The 26,320-nt window shown below is 44.2% G+C and overlaps 1 protein-coding gene across 1 annotated transcript in view; it reads right to left on the reverse strand.

The window, feature by feature from the left end:
* Positions 1-267: 267 nt before the first annotated feature.
* Positions 268-26,320, reverse strand: part of LOC143988712 (autoimmune regulator-like) — a 67,169-nt gene continuing 41,116 nt past the window's right edge. Inside the window, exons 9-13 of the mRNA XM_077488493.1 lie at positions 25,121-25,211; positions 16,731-16,804; positions 9,893-10,364; positions 6,207-6,275; positions 268-793 (exon numbers count right to left, since the gene is read on the reverse strand). Coding sequence (XP_077344619.1) covers positions 758-793; positions 6,207-6,275; positions 9,893-10,364; positions 16,731-16,804; positions 25,121-25,211 — 742 coding nt within the window. The 3' untranslated portion in view covers positions 268-757. The remainder of the gene's footprint in view (positions 794-6,206; positions 6,276-9,892; positions 10,365-16,730; positions 16,805-25,120; positions 25,212-26,320) is intronic.

Below are 26,320 nucleotides of genomic sequence, written 5' to 3' on the forward strand. Positions count from 1 at the left end.
CTGAGTTTTGCATTTGATTTTTTTTTGTTTATCCTTAACCCTTATCTCCCCTTCCTGGTTATGTTCAAGACCTGCAATAAAACTTTGAAAGACACCCCTAAACTGAGCCTGATTCTTCTTGGTGTGCCTGATACCTGGTCTGCCAGCCTCTGGACAGGTAAATAAGACCTGGTTTATTTTTTGTGGCTTCTTCGGGGTAAGTGTTATACTTATTTAAGGAGTGGACTCACACTTTACTCTCACTTTAAAATAAACAAGTAGTCTGTGTTTAGTGTAATAATACTTTATGTACGGTGTAACAATATAACATCATATAATAAACCATTGTTGTATGAAGCTGCTCCTCCTTGTTTAATATGCTTCAAGCACAATGTCATAGGATTGTTGTTACAGCTGTTATTGTTGAGGTCACTGTTATTGTGGCATTGATGTAAAAGTCTAATTTATGACTAAAGGTTTCCTTTAAACAAGAAAACACTGCATAGAAACAATGTAAATGACAGCCAACAAACAAACTGTATTCAAAAATACTTGCCAAATGTGTTGTCATTTCCAAAGCGTATATTTACTAGATTTAGATTTTGCATTTAACATTTTAACTCTTTATAACATTAAAATGACTATATTGTTGAAAGCAAGGAAAATATGAAAAATTAAGCAATTTCCATATCAGTATTGATTGGTAAGGTAAACAAAAAAACAATTAATTTGTTCTTCAGATGACTGTAATCAAGGCAGAAATCAAGGTGCTCTCCGATCACATTGTTGGCCGACTCATATTCTGGAAGGCCCACTGTAAGAAGTAATCAAATGAGATTTGTCAGAGGAAAAGAGTACGCAACCAGTCATAGGACAGAATGTTTTCTTTTTTTTAATTAATCATTGTTGGTTTTTTGGACATTTCTGGGAGTAAAGTCTGCAAAATACATCTTTAATTAACCCCCCTGTATATATTTCTATGTAATGAATCTAAAAATATCAGTGTTTCACCATACAGTTCTAGAGGTTGAATGCACATACTGTATGTGTAGAAAAGAGAAGTGTTATTTTAACTACACAGGATCGATCGGTCAGCTTAGTACATTTAGCCTGCCCATACAGGGTTCGAATCTCGGGCAATTCAACAGGAACCGGCTGAGATTCAAACCGTGCATGGCTTGCTTAAATGCTGTGTGAGAAAGCAGCGTTGGTCCTGTCAGAGCGCAGTAAGTATAGTGATAGCTATACTATTGGCACTCAGTAAAAAATAAATTAAATATAAAAGATTAGCCAACGAGATAGTATACACCTCACTGGACTTGGGCCTATTGCAAGACGGCACTTAAAAAAAAAAAGTGGCTGAATTCCTGGGGTTCTGCTTTAATATATTTGGATCATGAAAGAGTTTCTTAAAAAGCTTTTACATAATAGTATTATTCTGGATTCAGAAGGTTTCAGAAGGTTTTTCTTTAATCCTATAGAAACCACTGAAGTTTATTGGGGGGGTTAACAAAGGGAAATACAACATGCAAATCCAAACTATATGGACAGCGAGGAGCAGCACTGCGGGGGAGGAGAGGCGGATGTGTATAAACCCAACAGTGAGGAGCTGCTCTGCAGGAGGGGGAGGAGAGATGGATGTGTATGGACAGGCAGTAAGGAACAGCAATGCAAGAGGAGAGGTTCATGTGTATGGGCAGGCAGTAAGGAACAGCACTGCAGGAGGATAGGAGAGGTGCATGTGTATGGACAGGCAGTAAGGAACAGCACTGTAGGAAGAGGAGAGGTGCATGTGTATGGACAGGCAGTAAGGAACAGCACTGCAGGAGGAGGGGGATGTGAGGTGCATGCATATGGACAGGCAGTAGGAACAGCACTGCAGGAGGAGAGGTGCATGTGTATAGACATGCAGTAAGGAACAGCACTGCAGGAGGAGAGGTGCATGTGTATGGACATGCAGTAAGGAACAGCACTGCAGGAGGGGAGGAGAGGTGCATGTGTATGGACAGTCAGTAAGGAACAGCACTGCAGGAGGATAGGAGAGGTGCATGTGTATGGACAGGCAGTAAGGAACAGCACTGTAGGAAGAGGAGAGGTGCATGTGTATGGACAGGCAGTAAGGAACAGCACTGCAGGAGGAGGGGGATGTGAGGTGCATGCATATGGACAGGCAGTAGGAACAGCACTGCAGGAGGAGGAGGAGAGGTACATGTGTATGGACAGGCAGTAAGGAACAGCACTGCAGGAGGAGGAGGAGAGGTGCATGCATATGGACAGGCTGTAAGGAACAGCACTGCAGGAGGAGGAAGAGAGGTGCATGTGTATGGACAGGCAGTAAGCAACAGCACTTCAGGAGGTAGAGGAGAGGTGGATGTGTATGGACAGGCTGTAAGGAACAGCACTGCAGGATGAGGAAGAGAGGTGCATGTGTATGGACAGGCAGTAAGGAACAGCACTGCAGGAGGGGAGGAGAGGTGCATGCGTATGGACAGGCAGTAAGGAACAGCACTGAAGGAGCGGGAGGAGAGGTGCATGTGTATGGACAGGCAGTAAGGAACAGCACTGCAGGAGGAGGAGGAGAGGTTCATGTGTATGGACAGGCAGTAAGGAAAAGCACTGCAGGAGGAGGAGGAGAGGTGCATGTGTATGGACAGGCTGTAAGGAGCAGTACTGCAGGAGGAGGAGGAGAGGTGCATGTGTATGGACAGGCAGTAAGGAACAGAACTGCAGGAGCAGAAGGATAAGGTGCATGTGTATGGACAGGCAGTAAGGAACAGAACTGCAGGAGCAGAAGGATAAGGTGCATGTGTATGGACAGGCAGTAAGGAACAGCACTGGAGGAGGAGGAGAGGTGCATGCATATGGACAGGCAGTAAGGAGCAACACTGAAGGAGGAGGAGGAGAGGTGCATGTGTATAGACAGGCAGTAAGGAACAGCACTGCAGGAGGAAGAGGAGAGGTGCATGTGTATGGACAGGCAGTAAGGAACAGCACTGCAGGAGGAGTAGGAGAGGTGCATGTGTATGGACAGGCAATAAGGAAAAGCACTGCAGGAGGAGGAGGAGAGGTGCATGTGTATGGACAGGCTGTAAGGAACAGCACTGCAGGAGGGGAGGAGAGGTGCATGTGTATGGACAGGCAGTAAGGAACAACACTGCAGGAGGAGAGGTGCATGTGCATGGACAGGCAGTAAGGAGCAGCACTGCAGGAGGAGAGGTGCATGTGTATGGACAGGCAGTAAGGAACAACACTGCAAGAGGAGGAGAAGTGCATGTGTATGGACAGGCAGCAAGGAAAAGCACTGCAGGAGGAGGAGAAGAAGAGGTGCATGTGTATTGACAGGCAATAAGGAACTGCACTGCAGGAGGATGAGAAGAGGTGCATGTGTATGGACAGGCAGTAAGGAACAGCACTGCAGGAGGAGGAGGAGAGGTGCATGTGTATGGACAGGCAGTAAGGAATAGCACTGCAGGAGGAGGAGGAGAGGTGCATGTGTATTGACAGGCAGTAAGGAACAGCACTGCAGGAGGAGGAGGAGAGGTGCATGTGTATGGACAGGCAGTAGGGAACAGCACTGCAGGAGGGGAGAAGAGGTGCATGTGTATGGACAGATAGAAAGGAGTTGCTGTGCAGGAGGGAGAGGAGAGGAGATGTGTATGGGAGAACAGCGAGGAGCAGCACTGCAGGAGGGGGAGGAGAGGTGGATGTATATGGACAGACAGTGAGGAGCGGTGCTGAAAGAGGAAGAGGAGAGGTAGATATATATTGTCAGACAGCGAGGAGCAGCACTGCAGGAGGGGGAGGAGTGGTTGATGTGTATGGACAGGCAGTGAGGTGCAGCACTGTAGGCAGGAGGCAGGAAGGAAAGGTGTATGTGCATGCGGCAGTGAAGAGCGGCACTGCAGGAGACAGACAGCACACCACCATAAATGTATTTTATTGGGATTTTATGTGATAGACCAACACAAAGTGGCACATAATTGTGAAGTGGAGGAAAAATGATAAATGGTTTTCCAAACTTTTTATAAATAAATATCTGAAAAGTGTGGCGTGGATTTGTATTCAGCCCCCTTTACTCGGATACCCTTAACTAAAATATAGTGGAACCAATTGCCTTCAGACGTGACCCAATTAGTAAATAGAGGCCACCTGTGTGTAATTTAATCTCTGTATAAATACAGCTGTTCTGTGAAGCCCTGATAGGTTTGTTAGAGAACCTTGGTGAACAAACAGCATCACGAAGGCCAAGGAACACAACAGATAGGTTAGGGATAAAGTTGTGGTGAAGCTTAAAGCAGGGTTAGGTTATAAAAAAATATCCCAAGCTTTGAAACTCTCACAGAGCACTGTTCAATCCATCATTCAAAAATGGAAAAAGTATGGCAAAACAGCAAACCTACCAAGACATGGCCGTCCACCTAAACTAAAAGGTCGATCAAGGAGAGCATTAATCAGAGAAGCAGCCAAAAGGCCCATGGTAACTCTGAAGGAGCTGCAGAGCTCCACAGCTCGGTACACATGATCGGATTTTCCAACAAATGTTGGATGTGAGCTTGTTGGCGGAAAGTCTGACCGTGTGTATGCTCCATCGAACAAATGTTGGCTAGCAGGTTCTCAAATTTTCCACCAATAAATTTTGGCTAGCAGGTTCACAAATTTTCCACCAACAAATGTTTTATTGTTGGAATTTCCGATCGTGTGTACACAAGTCTGTTGGACAAAGGTCCACATATGCTCGAAATCAAGTACAAGCCGGAAGCACTCGGTCTTGTAAAACTAGCTTTAATGTACGTCACTACGTTTGTAATTGTTGGCCAACATTTGTGTGACCGTGTTTATGCAAGACAAGTTGAAGCCAACATCCTTTGAACAAAAATCTGCAGCTTTGTTGTCAGAAAGTCTGATCGTGTGTACGGGGCATTAGTCGTGCACTCCACAAATCTGGTCTTTATGGAAGAGAGGTAAGAAGAAAGCCATTGTTGAAAGAAAGCCATAAGAAGTCCCGTTTGCAGTTTGTGAGAAGCCATGTGGGGGACACAGCAAACATGTGGAAGAAGGTGCTCTGGTCAGATGAGACCAAAACTTAACTTTTTGGCCTAAAAGCAAAACGCTATGTGTTGCGGAAAACTAACACTGCACACTACCCTGAACACACCATCCCCACGGTAAAACATGGTGGGGGCAGCATCATGTTGTGGGGATGCTTTTCTTCAGCAGGGACAGGGAAGCTGATCAGAGTTGATGGGAAGATGGATGGAGCCAAATACAGGGAAATCTTAGAGGAAAACCTGTTGGAGTGCAAAAGTCTTGGCACTAAGGCAGAGGTTCACCTTTCAACAGGACAATGACCCTAAACATACAGCCAGAGCTACAATGGAATGGTTTATATCAAAGCATATTCATGTGTTAGAATGGCCCAGTCAAAGTCCAGACTTAAATCCAATTGAGAATCTGTGACAAGAATGTAAAATTGCTGTTTACAGACACTCGCCATCCAATTTGACACAGCTTGAGCTATTTTGCAAAGAATGGGCAAAAATGTTACTCCTAGATGTGCAAAGCTGGTAGAGACATCCCCAAAAAGACTTGCAGATGTAATTGCAGCAAAAGGTGGTTCTACAAAGTATTTTCTCAGAGGGGCTGAATACAAATGCACACCACACGTTTTACATATTTATTTGCAAAACCATTTATCATTCTCCTTCTACTTCACTTTGTGTTGGTCTATCACATACAATCCCAATAAAATGCATTTACATTTTTGGTTGTAACATGACAAAATGTGGGAAATTCCAAGGGGCGTGTATACTTTTTCAAGGTACTGTAAATAAATATGCATATAGAAATTGGTACATTTTTCTCCATGGAACAATCTTTAATCAATCACCCTGTATAAATATGTTTATTTCCTTGTAATGAATAAAATATACTTAAATATCTGCGTTTCACAATACGATTCTTGAGAATGTATTAATGCACTAGAATGTATACTGTATGTGTAGAAAAGAGAAGTGCTATTTTAACTACACAGGAAAGAGATAGTTTGTGGTCAGCTAGATATAAAAGTCAAGTGAACCACATGTTCATACTTAATTAAAATGTGTTTATAGTAACCAAACAATACTTATTACTGAACTTTATAGGAAAAATGGTAGTAACTGTTAACATACTAAAATATACAATGTGAAGGGGGGATAAGTGCACAAAACTGATACCAGGACATTTACCTCAGTGATGAGACATTCCAGCTCATGTCGGCTCAATGTCAGGTTGCTGCCAATAGTTTCAGTTAGTGCCTGAGGAGAAGGGTATAACAAAATAACCATTGTAATTTGTACCCGGAATAAAAGTTTATTGAAATATACAGTATAAGGTCAGGTAGTAGATACATTACAATAGATACATTATCAATGTTGAATGTAGCATGAGCTTTTTATGTTTGTTTTTCACCTGAAAAATTTATTTATAATAGCTCTTTTACCATGCTGCATAGAATTGTCCAAAAACCTCTTTTCTATGTCTAATCTATAAAATTTGCATATTAAGCTAGGTTCACACTAGAGTGCGGCGAGGGAAACCCGCAATACGTTTGCGTTTCCCGTACCGCGTTCAAAATGCCTTGCAGTTGTGATCTGCTGAGGGTGTCAATGTAAAGTTAATGACACCACAAATGCAAGTTGCAACAGGCGTTGCGGTACTGCAGTGCCCCATGATGTTTCATCGCTTTGTTGTTGCCGATTTCCAGCTGTGAGCTATTGACCTTCCATTTCAGGCCTGAACCAAAACAACTTCTTACCCATATGTTAATCTTGGCTCTAGAGCAGTGGTCTCCAAACTGCGGACTGGGGGCCAGATGTGGCCCTTTGCTTGCTTTTATTCGGCCTTTGGGGCACTATTTCATCCATTGATGCCAACAATAGGGCATAATTCTACCCCCCCCTACTGACACCAATGAAGGGGTAACATTTCTCCCAATGACACCAGCAATGGGGCACAATGTCTCCCAAGGACACCAACAATAGGGAACAATTTCTCCCAATGACACCGACAATGGGGCACAATGTCTCCCAATGAGACCAATAGGGCACAATTTCTCCCAATTACACCAACAATGGGGCACAATTTCTCCCAATGATTGGGCACAATTCCTCCCACTGACACCAATGGACACCGATGGGGCACAATTACTCCCACTGAAACAAACAACGGGCATTATTTTTTTCCCACTAATGTCTGGAACTTTTCTACTCCCAATGACCACAGTCTGACCCCCATAAAGTCTGAAGAACAGTAAACTGGCCATTTGCTTAGAAAGTTTGGAGACCCCTGCTCTAGAGCATGTGGATGTTTCACAGAAATGGAGAGAGGTTTAGGCCACCAACCCTTCTCAGTTCCCAAAGTGACACCTTTCTAATTTATCCACAGAGGGGAAGGAAATTAATCTGGCTCTATTTAGAACTGTTGAGAAATAATTTTTGGGAGGAAAGGTTGTTGTGCTGTAAGAAGCTATGGGTAAAATAAAATGGCGGGGCAGTATCACCTCCCCCCCAGCCCCTGCCAAACCCTAGAATGCACATACATCTGCAGAGCCCAGTTGAAAGTCAAACTCCAGGAAATAAATTATTTGGAAACTGCAGAAGTTAAATAAGTAGCCTCTAGGGCCACCTTTACATGGGTGCGCTGATCCGTACACCCATATGAAGGGCCGTCTTCACCCATGCGTTCTCTGCAGAGAACACCTGTACATCCCGCGCAGGTGAAGACAGCCCTTTTACTTCCTCAGTTTAGGCCAATATGTATTCTTGCACATATTTTTGGTAAAAAATATATATTGATTGGTTTGCGCAAAAGTTATCGTGTCTACAAAATAGGGGATAGATTTAGGACTTTTGTATTATTCATTTTTTTTTATTAGTAATGGCGGCAATCTGCGATTTTTTTTTATCATGACTGCAACATTGAGGTGGACACATTGGACACTTTTGACACTATTTTGGGACCATTGGTATTTATACAGCGATCAGTGCTATAAATATGCACTGATTACTGTGTAAATGTCACTGGCAGGGAAGGGGTTGAAAACTAGGGGGCGATCAAAGGGTTAACTGTGTTCCCTCAGCGTGTTCTAACTGTAGGGGGATCGGCTCACTGGAACATGACAGATATCACTGCTTCCGATCACTGGGAGCAGTAGATCCCTGTCATATTTCTAGGCAGAACAGGGAAATGCCTTGTTTACATCTGCCCATTCTGCCTCTCTATGTCATGTTTGCGGGCCTCCGGCAGACATCTAGTCTTGGACCCTTGGGCATGCTTCCACGATGGGCACGAGCACCATCAGTGGCATGTGCTCGCCGGCTAGCCACCGATGACGGAGTGACATACGGGTATGTCGTTTTGCACACCCGTTCCACTTTGCCCATGTATCCTGGTGTGAGCCGGTCGGAAAGTGGTTAAAGAGGAGCTAAACCCCCATGGGTTTTTCGTCTTCTCTGCAAAGTAAAGGCATAATGTGCTAGTATGCATTGCATACTAGCACATTATGTGAAACTTACCTTTAAACAAAGTCAGCGCCGTCCCCGCTGCAGGCCGCATCCATGTTTTTCCGCCTTCCTTCTGGGGCCACAGACTCCGGCTGTGTGCTTGGCCAGAGCCACGTGACCTCACTCCTGCACATGCGTGCATGACCTGCCAGTAAGGGCACACGCTCCTCATGACATCGGCGCAGTATACAGTAAATATCTTCTAAACGGGACATGTTTAGGAGATATATACAGTGCCTATAGGTAAGCCTTATTCTAGGCTTATCTATAGGTACAAATGTCACATTTTATATTTAACAAAATTCTGCGGACTAACAAAAATCTGTTTTTATACATGAACAAATAAAATCGAATTGAATAAATAAGTTTTACTTCAAGCTTTTTTTTGTAATCAGCATGATTTGATTCACAACAGATAAAGAATAAAAAAAAAAAAAAAAAAAAACGTGGGCCCGTCTAAGTCCCTTTTAAATTAGTGTCCCTCTGATGGGGGACTTCTATGTAAGGAGGGGCTCTGATCTGGGTCCTGATGTAAGGGGGGGTTCTGATAGGGGACTCATGTAAGTAGGGGCTCTGATATGGACCCTGATGTAAGGTAAGGGGACTTTCATGTAAGGAGGGGCTCTGATCTGGCTCCTGATGTAAGGGGGGGGGGGTTCTGATAAGGGACTCTTGTGTAAGTAGGGGCTCTGATCTGATCTGGAACCTGATGTAAGGGAAGGGGACTTTCATGTAAGGAGGGGCTCTGATCTGGCTCCTGATGTAAGGGGGGGGGGGGTTCTGATAGGGGACTCTCATATAAGTAGGGGCTCTGATCTGATCTGGAACCTGATGTAAGGGAAGGGGACTTTCATGTAAGGAGGGGCTCTGATCAAGACCATGAGGAAAGAGGGAACTTTGATCTGGACCCTGATGTAAGGGGGGACTCTGATGGGGGACTTGTATGTAAGGAGGGGCTCTGATCTGGACCATGATCTAAGAGGGGGAACTCTAACCCAGGGCTCTGATGTAAGGGGGGGGGGCTCTGATGACTGTTTTTATGTAAATGGGGACTCTGATGTAAGGGGGACTTTGGAGGGGCTGTCTTGAAGGCCTGTGTGAGGGGCCACTGACACTATCTGGGAACCATATAAAATCATAGTTTGGAGACCCCTAAGTGTGAGCACTAGAGGGTGCCCAAAATGTTTCATACTGGCATTGTGCAGTAACACAGACAGTTTAGGTTCTGGTAACACATATCAGCTACTCTCACAATTGATTAAGAGTAGATAAACCTATTAATGGGATATGTTGAATTATTTATATTTGCATATCACTTAAAATCAATATCCTGCTTTATAATCAGATTGGAGCTCTTTAACCCAACTCACCTCTGTCTGTAAGGTTGCAGAGTTTTGGACCATTTCCGCCCGAGCTGATGACCCTGAAGCTTCTGTTCTGGAGGTAGGAAGAGGGTGCCTTTCACTCTGATGTACTGCACTATAATCATGCCTGGACTCAGTGTGGGTACATGTGGCATGTGTGTGACTGATGTCAGTGCTAGGAGGAGGAATCTGAGCAGTAGTTGCCGTATAGCGCTGTGCGGTAGTTATTGGAATTTTCTGTGAGTTTCTCATTTGTTGCCCAAATGGGAGCTGTGGGTAATTCTGCCCAGATGATTCAGAGGGACAACTGTGAGATGACAGCTGAGGCTCATTCTGGGGTTTAGGTATGATCTGATGGAAGTTTTGTAGTGGTGGTGGCTGTGTGCAAGCCTGGGATGTGGAGCAGATTTTTGTCTGGGGTGTAGCCTGATGATACATGGTCGGCTGATCACAACTGTACTCTATGTCCTTTACTGCACTGTAATGACAAAGAACAAACATTGTATAAATATATATCAAGGATACTGAAAACTGTTGCATGACAATAGGAACAATCTAGATGAAAGACATTTTTTGTTGTTTTATACAAAGGCATGTTTTTATTTTTTTACAGGCCTTACTGCGCACATAATAACTATAATTGAAAAAAGAGCACTCTATAGCTCACCTACTGTACATACATTTTTTTTTTCCGTGTATACCATTTGTGCAGACAAATCCAGCAAGGGGATCAACCTACCCAAAAATTAGGACTATCGAGCCGCTTCAACTCAAAAACTGCAAAGAATTCAGGTTCTTCCATCTTGCTAAAAAGGCAGTTTTCCTATGAGTATTAAAATGACACTAAACAATATCCTTAAAGTGATACTACAGTCTTGTTTGTTTGTTTTTTGTTACAAATAAACATGTCATACTTACCTGCTCTGTGCAGTAGTTTTGCACAGAGCAGCCCAGATCCTCCTCTTCTTAGGTCCCTACTCCAGCCAAGTGCCCCTACAGCAAGCAGACCCGAGCCAAACTCCTCTGTGCCCATTCAGACATGGACAAAGATTTGGGGGGCACACCCTAAAAAATGCATTAAAGATGGTGCAGCCATAAGACCATACAGACAGAAAAGACAGATTACAGCGCACACATACAAAAATTACATTTAACTACTGCAAGGCTATTTAAAAACCCCTGAGCATATTCAGAAACTATGGGGATTTAGTTACACCATATGGCCATATAGTGCTAAGCCCACTACTACTCCAAAGTACCCCATTCCTATTCTATACATAGGATTGAAGATCCTGATTCTCTGAACCATGGGAGAAATACGTGTGACATAATCTGCTGGTTCCATCTTCCCCCTTGCACCTCACTCCTCGCTTTGCGTCCCGCCATCCGAGCCAGCTCTTCCTATACAGCGGTGGACTCCCTTCAGTCAGCGTTCGAGTGAAAAGGACCGGGAATAGCAGGACCGCGCACACCAGGACTCATCCTTGTTGGAGCATGTTTGCTTTTAATTTCTACTTAAATGTGAGTTATTCACCTTATGTACCATTAAAGTATTAAAACGTCTACACTCAGAGGTGCCTCTCTCCTTATTTTTGCATTATCTCTTGAACTTGGCTTCTGTTCCCATATGTTGGCAGCCCTGAGTGTTCCAGACTCCTTATCCTTTCATTAACTATCTACATGGACTAATATAGACTGTGTAATTCCACAACAGATTGTACTACTATTGGGACACCTATGATTTAAGTTTTTGCGCCTATATTTGTGTTTAAATACACATTTGCACACTGGTACTGACTAGTATTCCAATGTTTCTCTCCCTCAGTTTTTCTCCATCACTCAGCTAATGTGACCCCAGTGCTGATGGAGAGGGGCGGGGGTGGGGGCAAACAAGGATGCTGTGCAGGCGATCAACACCCTTCTTATCAACACTGATGACATCATTGGTTGTTAGGATGCTGGTGACTGGAAGGTTGAAATGGTGCACAATAAAAACCTTTAGTCCGCCGGACTTCACGCTGGAAAAGTCCGCTGAAACCCACACACGATCAGATTGTCCGGTGAAATGGGTTTCATCGGACTAAGTACGCCGGACAATATCTAAATATCTTATTTACAAATTATTTTAGTATGTTCAAAGTAAAGTGCCCACCTATTTCTGCTGTGATCCCTACATCACATCCAAGCCCATGTCACCCTGCATGCCATCATTCTAATACCCAACTTCAAGCACAGTAATTGTTTAGATTTTTAAATCCTTTACTATTTCATAAAACCCCCTTTTGAAAGGTAATACATGTCTTACTGAAATAAGTGTGTAAAGGCTTCAATGAGCAGCTGGTGGGGCACATAGTCAGAGACATCTATTACAGACAATCATACCGGTGTTGTGCCTCTTCTCCTCTACTACTCGGCCATTTACAAAGCACAGCCACAGTCTCATTACAGTCTGTGCTTTGTGATTGGCTAAGGCCCTTTCACACTGAGGTGGGAGGTGCGTCGGCGGTAAAGCGCCGCTATTTTTAGTGGCGATTTACCGTCGGATTTGCATCGCTATTCGGCCGCTAGAGGGGCGGTTTTATCCCCTGGTAGCGGCCGAGAAAGGGTTAAAAACCACCGAAAAGTGCCTCTGCAGAGGCACTTTGCGGGCGGTATAGCTGCGCTGCCCCATTGATTTCAATTGGCAGGAGCGGTAAAGGAGCGGTGTATACACCACTCCTTCACCGCTCCAAAGATGCTGCTAGCAGGACTTTTTTTACCATCCTGCTAGTTCACCACTCCAGTATAAAAGCCCTGGGGGCTTTCACATTAGAGAGACAGCAGTAGCTGTTTCAGGTCGGTTTGCAATGCTTTTTTTAGTGCAATATCACCTGCAAAACGACCCAGTGTGAAAGGGGTCTAATGCCGCATACACACAACCGGACTTTCCGTCAGAATAAACTCTGATTCTGCGTATACACGATCGGAGTTCCGGCCAGAAAAAGACCGATGAGAGCTTTTCATCGGAAAATGCGACCATGTGTATGCTCCATCGGAATTTAACTGTCCGAATTTCCGCCAGCCAAAAATTGATAGCATGTTCTTAATTTTCCAGACGGAAAAACTTTCTATTGGTAATTCTGATCATGTGTATGCAATTCCGACACGCCAAAAATCACCCATGCTCAGATTCAATTACGAGACAGAAGCTTTTGGCTACTGGCTATTGAACTTCCTTTTTCTAATCATGTCATATGTGTTGTACGTCGCCACGTTATAAATGATCGGAATTTGATGTGACCGCGTGTAGGCAAGACAGCTTGAGTCAAATTCCTATGGAATTCCGTCGGGAAAACCATCAGAGCTTTTCCGACGAGAATTCCAATCGTGTGTACGCGGCATGATAGTCTTTCTGACAGAGTTCTGACCAAATGGACTTGCCCACACACGATCACAGCAAAGTCTGTTTGTGTCAAACGCGATGACGTACAACCAGACTAGAAAAGGAAGTTCAATAGCCAGTAGCCAATAGCTGCCCTTGCGTCATATTTGGTTCTTCAGAATAGCATACAGACGATGGAATTGATTCCGTCGGAAAAATATAAAACATGTTTTATTTCTAGGTCCGTCAGACTTTTTGAAAAAAAATGTCCGCTGAAGCCCACACACGATTTGAATATCTGATATAATGATTCCGTCTGACCTTTTCTGCCAGAAAGTCTGGTCATGTGTATGCGGCATAAGAGTCAGGAGGCGTCACAACATCAGTACTATTTTCTGTATGTTCTGGCAGCTGCTCAGTGTTTGCTTATTATTATTCAGGATTTATATAGCGCTAACAGTTTGTGCAGAGCTTTACAATGTGAGGGCAGACAGTACAATTACAATACAATAATATACATAATACATAATATAACTGGATACTATCATTTATAGGTAAAGTTGATCCAGGGAATATTTGATTGCCTCTCAGGGGATCAGGAAGGATTTTTTTTCCCCAAATTGGATCATGCTCTGCTGGGGTTTTTCCCCCGTCCTCTGGATCAACTGTGGGTATAGGATTGTGTACATGGGATAGTATGTTTTTTTTGTATTGTTTTTTTTGTTTGAACTAGATGTGTCTTTTTTATTTTTATTATATTTGTATATTATTGCCCTTAAAGTCCCATTTCTTAGGGGTATTTCCTTTTTGTCCCTTGTGTCTTTTTTGAACCTAGCTAACTATGTAATTCACACAGGAGAAATCAGAGGGCACTGCTTGTTAGAACTTACAATCTAAAAGAGAGGGCAAGTGATACCAAAGGTAATAACTTTTACACACTTATTTCAATAAGATGCATATACCAAAATACTGGCTGTTTCAAACATTTAAAAATCACTGTGTCTGATTTGGGCTTTAAAGTGGAATCCTCTCAATAGGCTCAATTCAAGTCATAATGCACGTGTTATTTGCCATAACCGTCTTTATTTTCAGCCATATTAAAGTCTTTTCCAGTTCAGATTAGCTCTCTTTGTTGAATATAATGGTTGTTATGGCAAATGATGACTGTAACAGCTTAATCAATTGTGCCTCGGTCAATTACATACAGTGAGTGAAAAGGATTTTCAGAAACTATGGATTCTGCTCTGTAGAGACTGATAACAGTTGAACAGGTGAAGAAGGTTGAGAGTGCTAAGTAAGCCTCTCTAGCTGCTATAATCACATGCTCGATCCTAATGTATTGATCGTTAGAAATCAATTAATTCTTGTGAAATGGCGTGACTAAATGTTGGAAATGTGATACAAACAGTGTACCGACCATCCCCTGTATTGCAACAAACAGGAGGACTGGGGGTTGGGACTTTAAATGAAGCAGGCAGGTGTAAAATGTTTAAATTGATTGGAAATCAGTGATAGGTTACATGAGGGTAATCACATATCACAGGTGATCATTAAGTTGAGTCCTGGTCTGCCATAACCACCTCAGCTCCCACCAGTTATACCTCTAGTGCCTCTTTCATACGGGGCGGATCAGTGATGATCCGCCCCGTGGACATCCGCTTGCTCAGCGGGGACCGCTCCATCGATTCCTGCTGAGCAGGGAGATGACAGGTCCTATGGGAGATCGGGTGAAGACCTCTATGGAGCATCCGTTCAGGTCTGCCTGAAAAACTGACAGGCGGACCTGAACGGATCGGCCATGTGAAAGAGGCCTAGGGGTTTTCTGACTCATGTTGGCACATTGCTACTGCATAGATACATACAATGTAAGTACTGAGAGTGGTTTTGGGGAGGTTTATCCTAGGCAAGATTACCTTTAATTACCTTATTTTTATCTTCTTCAATGACAGGGTCAAACCTTACAGATATTCTTGTTACTATTATACTACAGCATTCAGTTTTCCACGTGCATGCTCCTGAAGAGTAGATGAATCCACAAAATGCATAGACAGGCATACCCCACTTTTAAGTACACAATGGGGTTTATTTACTAAAGCTAGAAAGTGCAAAATGTATGCCATGTTTTTATGACTATATGTTTTACCTACTTAATGATCACCTGTAATATGTGATTTGTATTATTAGTGGTTAATTGTCATTGCTGTATGTTTATTCACTGAATTAAAATATATTGGTTTTCTTGGTGTACTCATGATTACTCATGTAACCTATCACTAATTTCCAATAAATTTAAACGTTTTACACCTGCCTGCTTCATTTAAAGTGGTTGTATAGTCAATTTTTTTACTTTTACCTACAAGAAAGCCTATAATAAGGCTTACCTGTAGGTAAAAAAAATATCTCCTAAACCTGTATGGTTTAGGAGATATTCCCCTCGCAATGCGCCGCTGACTGCAGCGGCGCATGCGCACAAGGGGATTCTCGGCTGGAAGCCCGGCAGACGCCGGACCCTGCTGGGATGAAATCTCCCGCGCGCATGCGCGGGAGTGACGATATCGCGGCTCCGGCCACTCACAGAAACGCAGAGGGAGCTGACGTGGATCGGGCCAGATGTCGGGGCCTCGTTCTAAGGTAAGTATTTCATAATGAGCTAGTATGCGGTGAATACTAGCTCATTATGCCTTTTCCTTTGCAGGTAGCAAAAAAAAAAACACATTAGCGGATATACAACCACTTTAAAGTCTTTGTGTCCGTTTACACCTGCCTACATCCAACCCGGTCCGAGCTGCCAAAACCAGTCGGGTGTAAAAGGACAGGTGGTCCATTTACATCCGGTGGCCCATAGAGGAGAGTGGTCTGTGTCAGTTTCAGCTCTGCACGAGCAGATACGGACCTGTCATCTGCCTGCTCAGCAGGGATCAGCGGAGAGATCCTGTGCTGAGAAAGCGGATGTCAGCCGCGGTGTGAAAGGGGCCTTAAATGGCTGGTGCAGCAATTATACAGTTTCAATTTATTAAAAAATTCAAATAATGATCATCTTTGACATGACTCTGTTGCTAGGTTAAAAAATCCAAAAAGAAACACCCTATAAAAGTGGATCACAAACACTTAGCTGCCTGGTAGGGAATAAATTAAAAGTCTATTTGCTGCGGATTCTGGGTGCCGCTGTTATGTGATGCTTATGGATATTTTGGATAGCCATCTCTGCTGAAAGCAGCAGCTCCTGTACCTCCACAAAAGAGCAAATATTGGAGCAGCCACTTGGACCAAAAGGGTTGCTGTAACTAGGACCATGTGTATGAAGTTGTTTAGAACCTACATTTGGTATCTGTTCCAAAGAACATCTAAATAAATCAAATAATATTTTGGTAAATTGTGAACTCCTTTTGAATACACATGATGCATAGTTTTGCAGACACACAGTCCTGTCACTACCTTCGTAGAGTATTTTGGATGTGAGTTCAGAACATTGCAGTCTACTACCTGAAAGGCCCACGTTTCTCTGGCAACACTTGACAATCTTTGCTGCTTTCTTGGTGTCTTTTCTCTTGAGTTGCCTATAATGGCAGGACAAGATATCAAGTGTGAAAAGAATTGTCAGTAGTAAACCCAAAAGCAAACATTTATTTTACTGTAGCTTACCAATTCTTAAATGTGAGGTCTGCATTTGTTTTATTTGTTTAGGCTTTCTTTCTTTTATTTTCATCTGGTGATCCAGCTAGTAATTCTGTTGTTTCAAAAGAACAAGCTCTTATGCAGATGTATCAGTTTACAGGAATGAAACAAACCATTAACTTCTGACAGAGGTGCTTATAAAGGCCAGCTGTTATTTTTTCATGGAAAACCTTTATACCAAAAGGAAAACAAAATGCTGTTTGCTGTAAATTACTATAAAGTGTCAGCTGAAATTTGACTTCAGTGTGTTAGTGGATTTAAATCTTCTAGTGCATCCAAGACTAATGCAGGCCATACACGGTCGAATTTCGAACGAATTTTCTTTTCAAAATCAGAAAATTCGTTTTTTTTGTGATCCGATGATGCCACCATTGATTTTCGAAATTCGGCCGACCAAGCCTTCCATTTCACCTCATGTTGCTACAGAAAAGAATTTTCTTGGCTGGGAATCTTCTTTTCTCTCCGTAAATTTTCTTTTATCTCCGTACATTTTCTTTTCTTATTACGTTTCTCGCACGATTCTCCCATCATTGATTAGAAAATCGTTAGTTTTTCTAAAAATTTCCAACATGTCCGATTCCTCAAATTTTATTTCCGCACGAAAATCGGCTGTTGCTGCAGCCCACCAATGGTGCAAAATTCATATGAAAATTCTTAGATACGATTTTCAAAAGAAAATTCTTTCGAAATTCGAACCGTGTATGGCCGGCATAACTTTCCCCAGACTACCAATGAATTGTCCAAAGGTGCCCCTTGTGCTCATTCATCCAGAGTGGAGGCAATCTAATACAGGAAGTGTGTTACTGGGCAGATCACAGGTGAAAAAAGCCTAAAAAAGAAAGCAGATACCACATCTAAAGATCGGTAAACTGCCATATAATAGAATTTTTAAAAACAGCTTACCTGTAAAATCCTTTTTTTGGGAATACATCACGAGACACAGAGCCTCTGATAATTACTCAGTGGGTTAGATAGTCACCATCAGGTAATTGGACACTGGCAACCCTAATTACAAGACGAGTTCCTCCCCTATATAACCCCTCCCACATAGAGATTACCTCAGTTTTGTATCAAAGCAATAAGTATCCCCACGTATAATCCTGAAGAGGGATGGGAGCTCTGTTTCCTAATCCTATTTTCTTGTTCATACTTCACGGGACACAGAGCCTTTGATAATTACTTAGTGGGATGTCCCAGAGTAATGCCCATATTTGAAGGGAGGACTCATACCGCTGCCTGCAGCACACTGTGCCCAAAGGCTGCATCCTCATGCTCTCTCACATCCACTTGGTAGAATGTATGGACCGAAGTCCAAGTTGCAGCCTTGCAAATCTGAGCCATGGAAGCCTGGTGATTTACTGCCCATGAAGCAGTAACTGCCCTAGTCGAACGCGCTTTAACTTGAAAAGGAGAAATTTTCTTCTTTGCACCATAAGCCTGAACATTAACCTGTCAAATCCATCTAGAGATAGTGGATTTTGATGCTGCCTGGCCCTTCTTGGGGCCTTCTGGCAAAATAAATAGACAATCAGTCTTTTGTATCGTTGCCTGCTGACAGATTTTGACTGCTCTTACATCTAGAGAGTGTAACAACTCCTCTGCGGACTGTGGATCTGTAAAAAAGGACAGTAGGGCCACATCTTGATTCAGATGGAATTCTGAAACCACTTTAGGCAAAAAAGTCGGGTGAGGACGCAACACCACCCTGTCTTTGTGAATAATCAAATATGTTTTTTTACAAGAAAGAGATGCTAATTCTGATACCCTCCTAGCTGAGGATATTGCTACCAGAAAAACCAATTTCTTTGACAAAAGAACTAAAGAAGCATGGTGCAACGGTTCAAAAGGTTGTTTCTGTAAAACAGACAAAACCAAATTTAAATCCCATGGGCACACGGGAGGCTTAACTGGTGGATTCAAGCTCAGTGCCCCCTGAACAAAGGCTCGGATCAGGGAATGAGAGGCAAGCGGCCTTTGGAAGAATACAGACAAGGTCAAGATCTGGCCCTTGATAGTGCTCAAGGCCAGCTTCATTTCTATGCCTAATTGTAGAAATACAAGAATCCTGCTAATGGCATACTTTCTAGGACCCCATGGATTCACACCAGGAAACATATGCCTTCCAGATTCTGTAGTAGATGAGCCTAGAGGCCGGCTTCCTAGCATTAACCAGAGTGGATAGGACTGGCCCCCGAAAGTCCACGGCTCTTCAGAAGGTGGGTCTCAACAGCCAGACTTTGTAAGGCAGAATGGAATATTGGACCCTGTAAGAATAGATCTGGGCGTAGCGGAAAAACCCAAGGTCTTCCTTCTGCCATATTTACGATCTCTGCATACCAAGATCGTCTGGACCAAGCAGGGGCCACCAGAATTACCGGCTTTCCTTCTCTTTTTACCCTCAGAAGAAAACAGAAGAGAAGCAGAACTGGAGGGAACGCATAGATCAGAGAGTACTGATCCCATAGAATCGTTAAGGCATCTGACCCTTGTGCTAGCGGATCCTTTGTTCTTGACACAAAGCTGTCCAGTTTTCTGTTGAACTTGGAAGCCAACAGGTCCACATCCGGGGTACCCCATTTCCGACATATGGCCCAAAATATATTGGGGTGTAGAGACTACTTTCCTGGACACAGCTGCTGGCGGCTTAGGATGTCCCCCTGACAATTTTCTACCCCTGGAATAAACCGCAGACAGGCAAAGAACATGCCGTTCTGCCCAATAAAAAATGCGATTCACCTCTTTTTGGGCATCCAGACTCCTGGTGTCTCCTTGGTGATTGATATAGGCCACTGCCGTAGAATTGTCGGACTGTATCTGGACAGGGCAGCCTTGCAACCTGTAATTCCATACCCCGAGGGCAAGACGAATTGCACGAATCTCCAGAATGTTGATGGAAAAGAGTCCTTCAGCTCTGGACCATCTTCTCTGAGTTGAAGCTTTTTCCAGAACCGCTTCCCAGCCTATTAGGCGGGCATCCGTGGTTACGACTTTCCAAGTAACTGGGACAAAGTATTTTCCTTTTTAGTAGATTTTCTGTCAGCAGCCACCAATTGAGGCTCTGGCGTACCCATGGTGTTAAGCACATTGGAAGATCCGAGGCTTGAACTCTTTTGTTCTAGGCTGAGAGAATGCTGCTCTGTAAAGGCCTTGAGTGAAACTGGGCATAAGGAACAGCCTAGAATGAGGCCACCATTTTCCCTAATAGTCTCATGCATAGTCGAATGGAAGGATTTTTCCTTGCTATGACCAGCCGGCCAAATCCTTTATAGCTTTGGCTTTTGACCCGGGTAAAAATACTCTGTTTTGGATTGTGTCTATGACTCCAGCCATTTTAGGGGCTGTAAGGAGGATTTTTCTGGATTGAGAACCCAGCCTAGGTACCTCAAGTACTCCACTGTGCTGAGTACATTGCGGTCTAATCGTGCTACGGACTATTCTATGAGTAGCAAATCGTCCAAATAGGATGTCACTGTTATGCCCTGAAACCTTCATTTTGCCAAGGGTGGGGCTAGAATTTTTGTGAACACTTGAGGTGCGGTAGCAAGACCGAAAGGTAGGGCCATGAATTGGAAGTGGCGCTGATCCACCGCAAACCTTACAAACTTTTGGTGAGCGGGAAATATTGGCACATGTAAATATGCATCTTTGAGGTCTATTGATACCAGGAATTCTCCTCCCTAAAGGGTGGAAACCACTGAGCGGATTGTCTCCATGCAGAAAGAGCGAATGTTTAGAAACTGATTAAGGTCTTTCAGATCTAGAATAGGTCTAACATCCCGGTTTTGGAACTGTAAAGAGGTTTGAGTAGAACCCCCGAGCCTTGCTCTTCTAAGGCTACATCTATAATTACCCCTTGGGATAACAGACGTTCTAAGGCTAGAAACAAGGGCCTCCTTTTTTCTGGATCCTTGGAGACCCCTGACCTTAGGAAACTAGATGGCGTAAGCTCTCGGAACTCCAGCTTGCAGCCCAGAGACACCGTGGAGGTTACCCCTTTGTCCTGAATCTCTTCCTGCCAGGCACCTGTAAACTGTAGCAGCCTTCCCCCTACTGGGCCAAGCGGGGCACCTCTTCACAGGGAGGGGTTCTGTTTACAAGATCTTGGACACCAACACTTCTTCTGTCCTTGGGCTTGGCCTTGGACCTTTTCCCTAGTATTGGACTGGGGAGGGCATCGCCACTGCCTGGATGTTAATGCTCCAGGGGCTGGGGAAAGAGAACGTCTAAATGAGGGGCATTTATTCTTCTTCTTAACTGGTAACAACGTGGTCTTGCCCCCCGATAATCTTCTGAATATATTTGTCCAGATCATCCCCAAACAGCCATTCCCCATAAAACGGGAACCCAGTTAAATATCTTTAGCATGAAGCCTCAGCTGGCCAATGCTTAAGCCAAAGGGACCTGCACATGTGTACCAGCACAAGAGTAAGGCGGGATGCTTGCTGAACAGAATCCATAATGGCATCAACTGCAAAACACAAGGCCTTAGGAAGGTCTGCATAAACCCGGACCTTCTCGGTGGGAAGGAGGTTAAGCACCTGCTTCATTTGTTCCTTGAGGAACTGGCACATGCCAATTGCTGCGACCGCAGGTTGGACCACAGCGTCAGCCACAGAGAAAGAACCTTTAAACAAAGTTTCCAGCTTTTTATCAGTTGGATATTTGAACCCCTGAGTACTGTCCACAGGACAGGTCGGGCTTTTATTCACACAGGAAATAACTGCATCAATTGCTGACACCCCCCATTTCTTGGTGAACTTTTCGTCTACTGGATAAAGCATGGAAAACCTCTTAGGAGGAGAAAACAGTTTATCTAGTTGAGCCCAGTCCTCATACAACAATTTCTCCAGCAAGGGATGAATTGGGAAGTTATACGCAGCCTGTGGGGATTTCCGAGATCCCGAGGAGGAAACAGAGCCTATGGCATCCTCAACAGATGGCAACTTGTATGTGATACGCACTGACTCAGTATAATATTGCACCTGCACTTTGAGGGCCTGAGAGGCAGAAGAGAGCTTCTCCTCTTCCCTTGAATCATCTGACTGTTCCTGATCTGCATCCCCAGATAGGGATATTTCCTCATTATCCGAATGCTCATCCGATAGGGAACCCAGAGCAGTGGAAGGGGTTCTACCCATTTTTTTGCTACTTTTCAAGGAAGCTGCGATAAAAGTAGCAATCCTTCCTTCTAAACCATCCAATGCAGCTTTCATAGTGTCTTTAGCAACATACACAGGTGCTACAACATTGGGAGAGGCTGCAAAGCCTGACAGGGGAACAGACTCATCCTGTGAGGCTGCCGCCAGTCTTTCAGAGGGGGATGGTATCCTGCAGGTATGCCCAGAACCCCTAGATCTAGGCGGTGATTTCTTAGTGCCTCTTTTACCTGCCCCTGAAGCCCTCTTACGGGGAGACATAGTCCTAAGCTGCCAAAGCAGAGGTAATAGTACAAATGCAATCACTGTTATGCCTTAGTCTTACAATATTAACATTTGCTCAGTCTGCACAACCTGATGCCGAGTAGGTGTCTTAGGTATGCCTGGATCTGAATCCACTGAGAAGCTTACTGCCCACAGCTCTGTGTCCCACTGCTTACAGGGGCTCCGGTGTTCTGGGCTTTAAGCATAGCCACCTTGCACCTGCATACACGTAGGACCGTCATGGCAGCGGTCAGGGGTGAGGGGGGAGAAAGAAGTGCACCTGAGGACTACGCAGGACCCCCGGACTGTGTGGGATCCCCCCTTTCATCATATGTGGCAGAGCCTGCAGCGGAGGAGGTGAGTGGCTTCTCAGACCAGCTTCACTGAGCATGTATCCTGGATGGCATGTATACACCAGGTTTGTCTCTTACTCCCTCTAGTGGCGGAAACCAGGTAAGACATGCAAACTACTCAAAAAAAGAAGATAATCCATAATGTGTATACTTAGGATTGTCTTCACTTACCTTATCACCGCCACAGGAAACTGCTGATAACAGACAGGTCCAACCTTCACCCATCACGGCGGTTAACGTTGTGCCAAACTTCAGGGTTCTGGGTTCCTACTCACAGGATCCTCTTCCTCTGTAGAAGACTTTGCCAGAAAAAAATGTTCACGTAACTTCATTTTTGTGCAGCAAAGCGCTGGATCCCAGAGCCCAGTCCTCAAAGAGAGACATTACTGGCAAAACCTTGTTTCTTCTTTCACAAGGACTCGGGTACCATCCATCTTAGGTTTATTGGCCCGAGGCATGGATCCGGTTGTATAGCTCCTAGGCCCCCCACAGAGACCATCAAACTGAGCTTTCTTCTTAGCACATCTTTAAAGTGACCAACCACCTTAAACACTGGTGAAAAAACAGATGTACTCTCCATGTGGGAAGGGTTATACAGGGGAGGAACTCGTCTTGTACTTAGGGTTGCCAATGTCCAATCACCTCATGGTGACTATCTAACCTACTTAGTAATTATCAAAGGCTCTGTGTCCTGTGATGTATGAACAAGAAATAACTTTTTCGGTTTTGGGTTTAATACCACTTTATATATCAAATAAATGTGAAAAAAATATCATCAGCTTGGTCACTAAAACGATCTCCTCTCTAAAAGTCCGGGTCCCTCGTCAGCAATGGCATGTTCTCTCCGGGTGCCAGTCTTTAGGTATCTCCAAAGGCCAGCTTAGGATGATGTAACTCCTTCATATGTGCAGGAGTCAGTCATCCCAGCACACAGGACAGCTCGGGCACGGTAAGCTGAACTGCGCATGCACATCTCAGTTTTACATGCCAGATGAACTGCGACCAGGCAGGTAAGTGTTTTTGTTGCCCACAGTCTATTATAAGACTTCAGTTCCACTTTAAAGGAAATTGGGAAAAAACAGACTCACTGCTAGGATCACCAAGTGGGAAAACAAAGGAAAAAATATATAAAATATAATGAATGCAGCCACTACATTTAAAGCGGTAGTAAACCCGCTAATGTTTTTTTTTTTTTTACCACCTGCAAAGCAAAAGGCATAATGAGCTAGTATGCACCGCATACTAGCTCATTATGAAATACTTACCTTAGAACGAGGCCCCGACATCTGGCCTGATCCACGCCGAGGGAGCTGACATGCTCCCTCTGCGTTTCTTCCGGATATCGTGGCTCCGGCGCTGTGAGTGGCCGGAGCCGCGATATCGTCACTCTCGCGCATGCTCGCGGGAGATTTCAGTCCGGCCGGTCGGCCACTGCCGGATTTTCAACCGAGACTCCCCTTGTGCGCATGCGCCGCTGCAGTCAGCGGCGCATACCGAGGGGAATATCTCCTAAACCGTACAGGTTTAGGAGATATTTTTTTTACCTACAGGTAAGCCTTATTATAGGCTTTCCTGTAGGTAAAAGTAAAAAAAAAAAGAGTATACAACCACTAATAACAACCACTAATAATGATTGGTAAGCTGCAATACAGTATATTTAAGATGAATTTCAGGTATGCAGGTATGCATATTTTTACCATACATAGTTACATCAGCTTGGACCAATGTAACTATGAATGTATGATATCTGTGGGACCCTCTAGAACAGTGGCGGCTGGTGCTCAATTTTCTTGGGGGGGGGGGCCCATCCAGCCAATCAAAAACCCCCCTACATCTCCTCTGCTTCCTCCATGCTTCTCCTCCCGAGTCCCGGCGGTCGCTTTTCCTCCTGGCTAATCGGGTCTTAGGACTTCCGGCCAATCAGATCCCAGGAACCTCTACCTGATTGGCTGGGAGGATAAGCAGGAAGACATTAGTGAATAATAATTTGCTAATGTCATACAACTGGCTTGAAAAGCCCACCCTTTTAGAAATCATTTCAAGCCTCAGGCTCTAATCATGTGCTTCAAAAAACAAAACAAAACAACATTGAAATCCATGCGTCCGGCACCCTGCATTTAGATTAGGGGCCGGGCGCATGGATTAGGGGGGCGGCACCCCTTATGAGTGGCCGCCACTTCTCTAGAAGCTGGAAATAAGTATAGTAGGCACCCCTACTCCAGTGATCTCCACTAGCTTCCAGGTCTCCAGCTGCCCAAGGGCATTGTGAACACAGGAGTTCGGCCTCTGCTGCACTTAGCACAAAGCATTCTCTGACTGGACAAATTGTAGAGGCGGGGCAGAGTGACATCATAATGTCTGTTCTAGATAATGTACAGTAGATCTACAGCAGGCCAGTGCTGAATCTGAATCATCTGATACTTACTGACATCAATGAGGCTTCAGGTTCAGCATTGTTCCTTTGTTCAAGTGGTATTTCTCCTTCTGCATTGCAAGATGCACATCTCCATGTACCACTAATAGGGAAACAAGGATAATACTTATGGGCCACAAATTCACACCATATATAAAGTTATTCTGTATGGACGCTCAGAATTCTAACCTGCCCCATCCCATACCTCATAATTGATGGGGCTGCCTATTGTAACTGGTGAAGAAACCATGGGACACTGGAGGCAGACAAGGGCAGGGCTCAGTGTGACTTTAAAGAGAATGATAGTACTTGCATATTAGAGGAATGTCCCATTTTGTGAGGCTCTTTAAGCTCTTAACAGTATAACCAGGTTATATTTTGCACTGGGTGTCTGCTCTAAGACTGTTCTGCCTCTCCAATCTAAGCACTGAATGTGTGATCTCTATAACTGATCCAGTTGTGGCAAGATAGCTGTAACTTACAGTCTTAGTAGAATTAGCAGACAGTTACTCAATCCAAATGACATCTTTGAGATCGTAGAAAGCTTTAATTCAAAACTTGTGCAGATAATAACAGATGAACATCAGATAGGTCAAATAATCATAATATATATAGCTCCAGCAATTACTTGTGCTCCAAATAGAAACTGAAGACACACTAAAAAGAGGGTAAGACTAACAGTACAGAGCATCTCCTAGATCAGTGGTTCTCAACCTTCTAGTGCTGTGACCCCTTGATAGATTTTCCCAAGTTGTGGGGACCCCTAACAGTAAAATTATTTTCGTAGCATGGGTTGTCAGCACCCAAGGCAAGGCAAGACAAGTAATTTGCGCCCCTAACCCGCAGACATTTAGCACTCCCTGAGTCCTTTTAATGGCAAATATAATCACAGGTAGTGTTACTCACTGTGTCTACGACTTTGTGGTGTCTTGTAACAGTGACACCTATGCCAAAATCAGGAGATTGGATCTCCTCCAGCCCCTCCCACTTCACATTCCTCACCAGTCAGATGACCTCTAGTCTCTGCCCCCCAGCCATGCCGTGAACTAAATGGGTGCCTGCGAAGAGGCTGAGTGGGCGGCCGTGGGCTCCAGGAACAGCCCAGCTGGGCAGCCACAGGCTCCAGGGATAGCCCTGCTGGACGGCCGCAAAAAGGCTGGGAGAGCAGTGCAGGCTTCAGGAACAGCCCAGGATTCGGTGACCCCTGGCAAA

The sequence above is a fragment of the Lithobates pipiens genome, unplaced genomic scaffold, assembly GCF_037356315.1.
Source record: "Lithobates pipiens isolate NorthernLeopardFrog02 unplaced genomic scaffold, aLitPip1_a1.2 Scaffold_18, whole genome shotgun sequence".
NCBI lineage: Eukaryota > Metazoa > Chordata > Amphibia > Anura > Ranidae > Lithobates > Lithobates pipiens.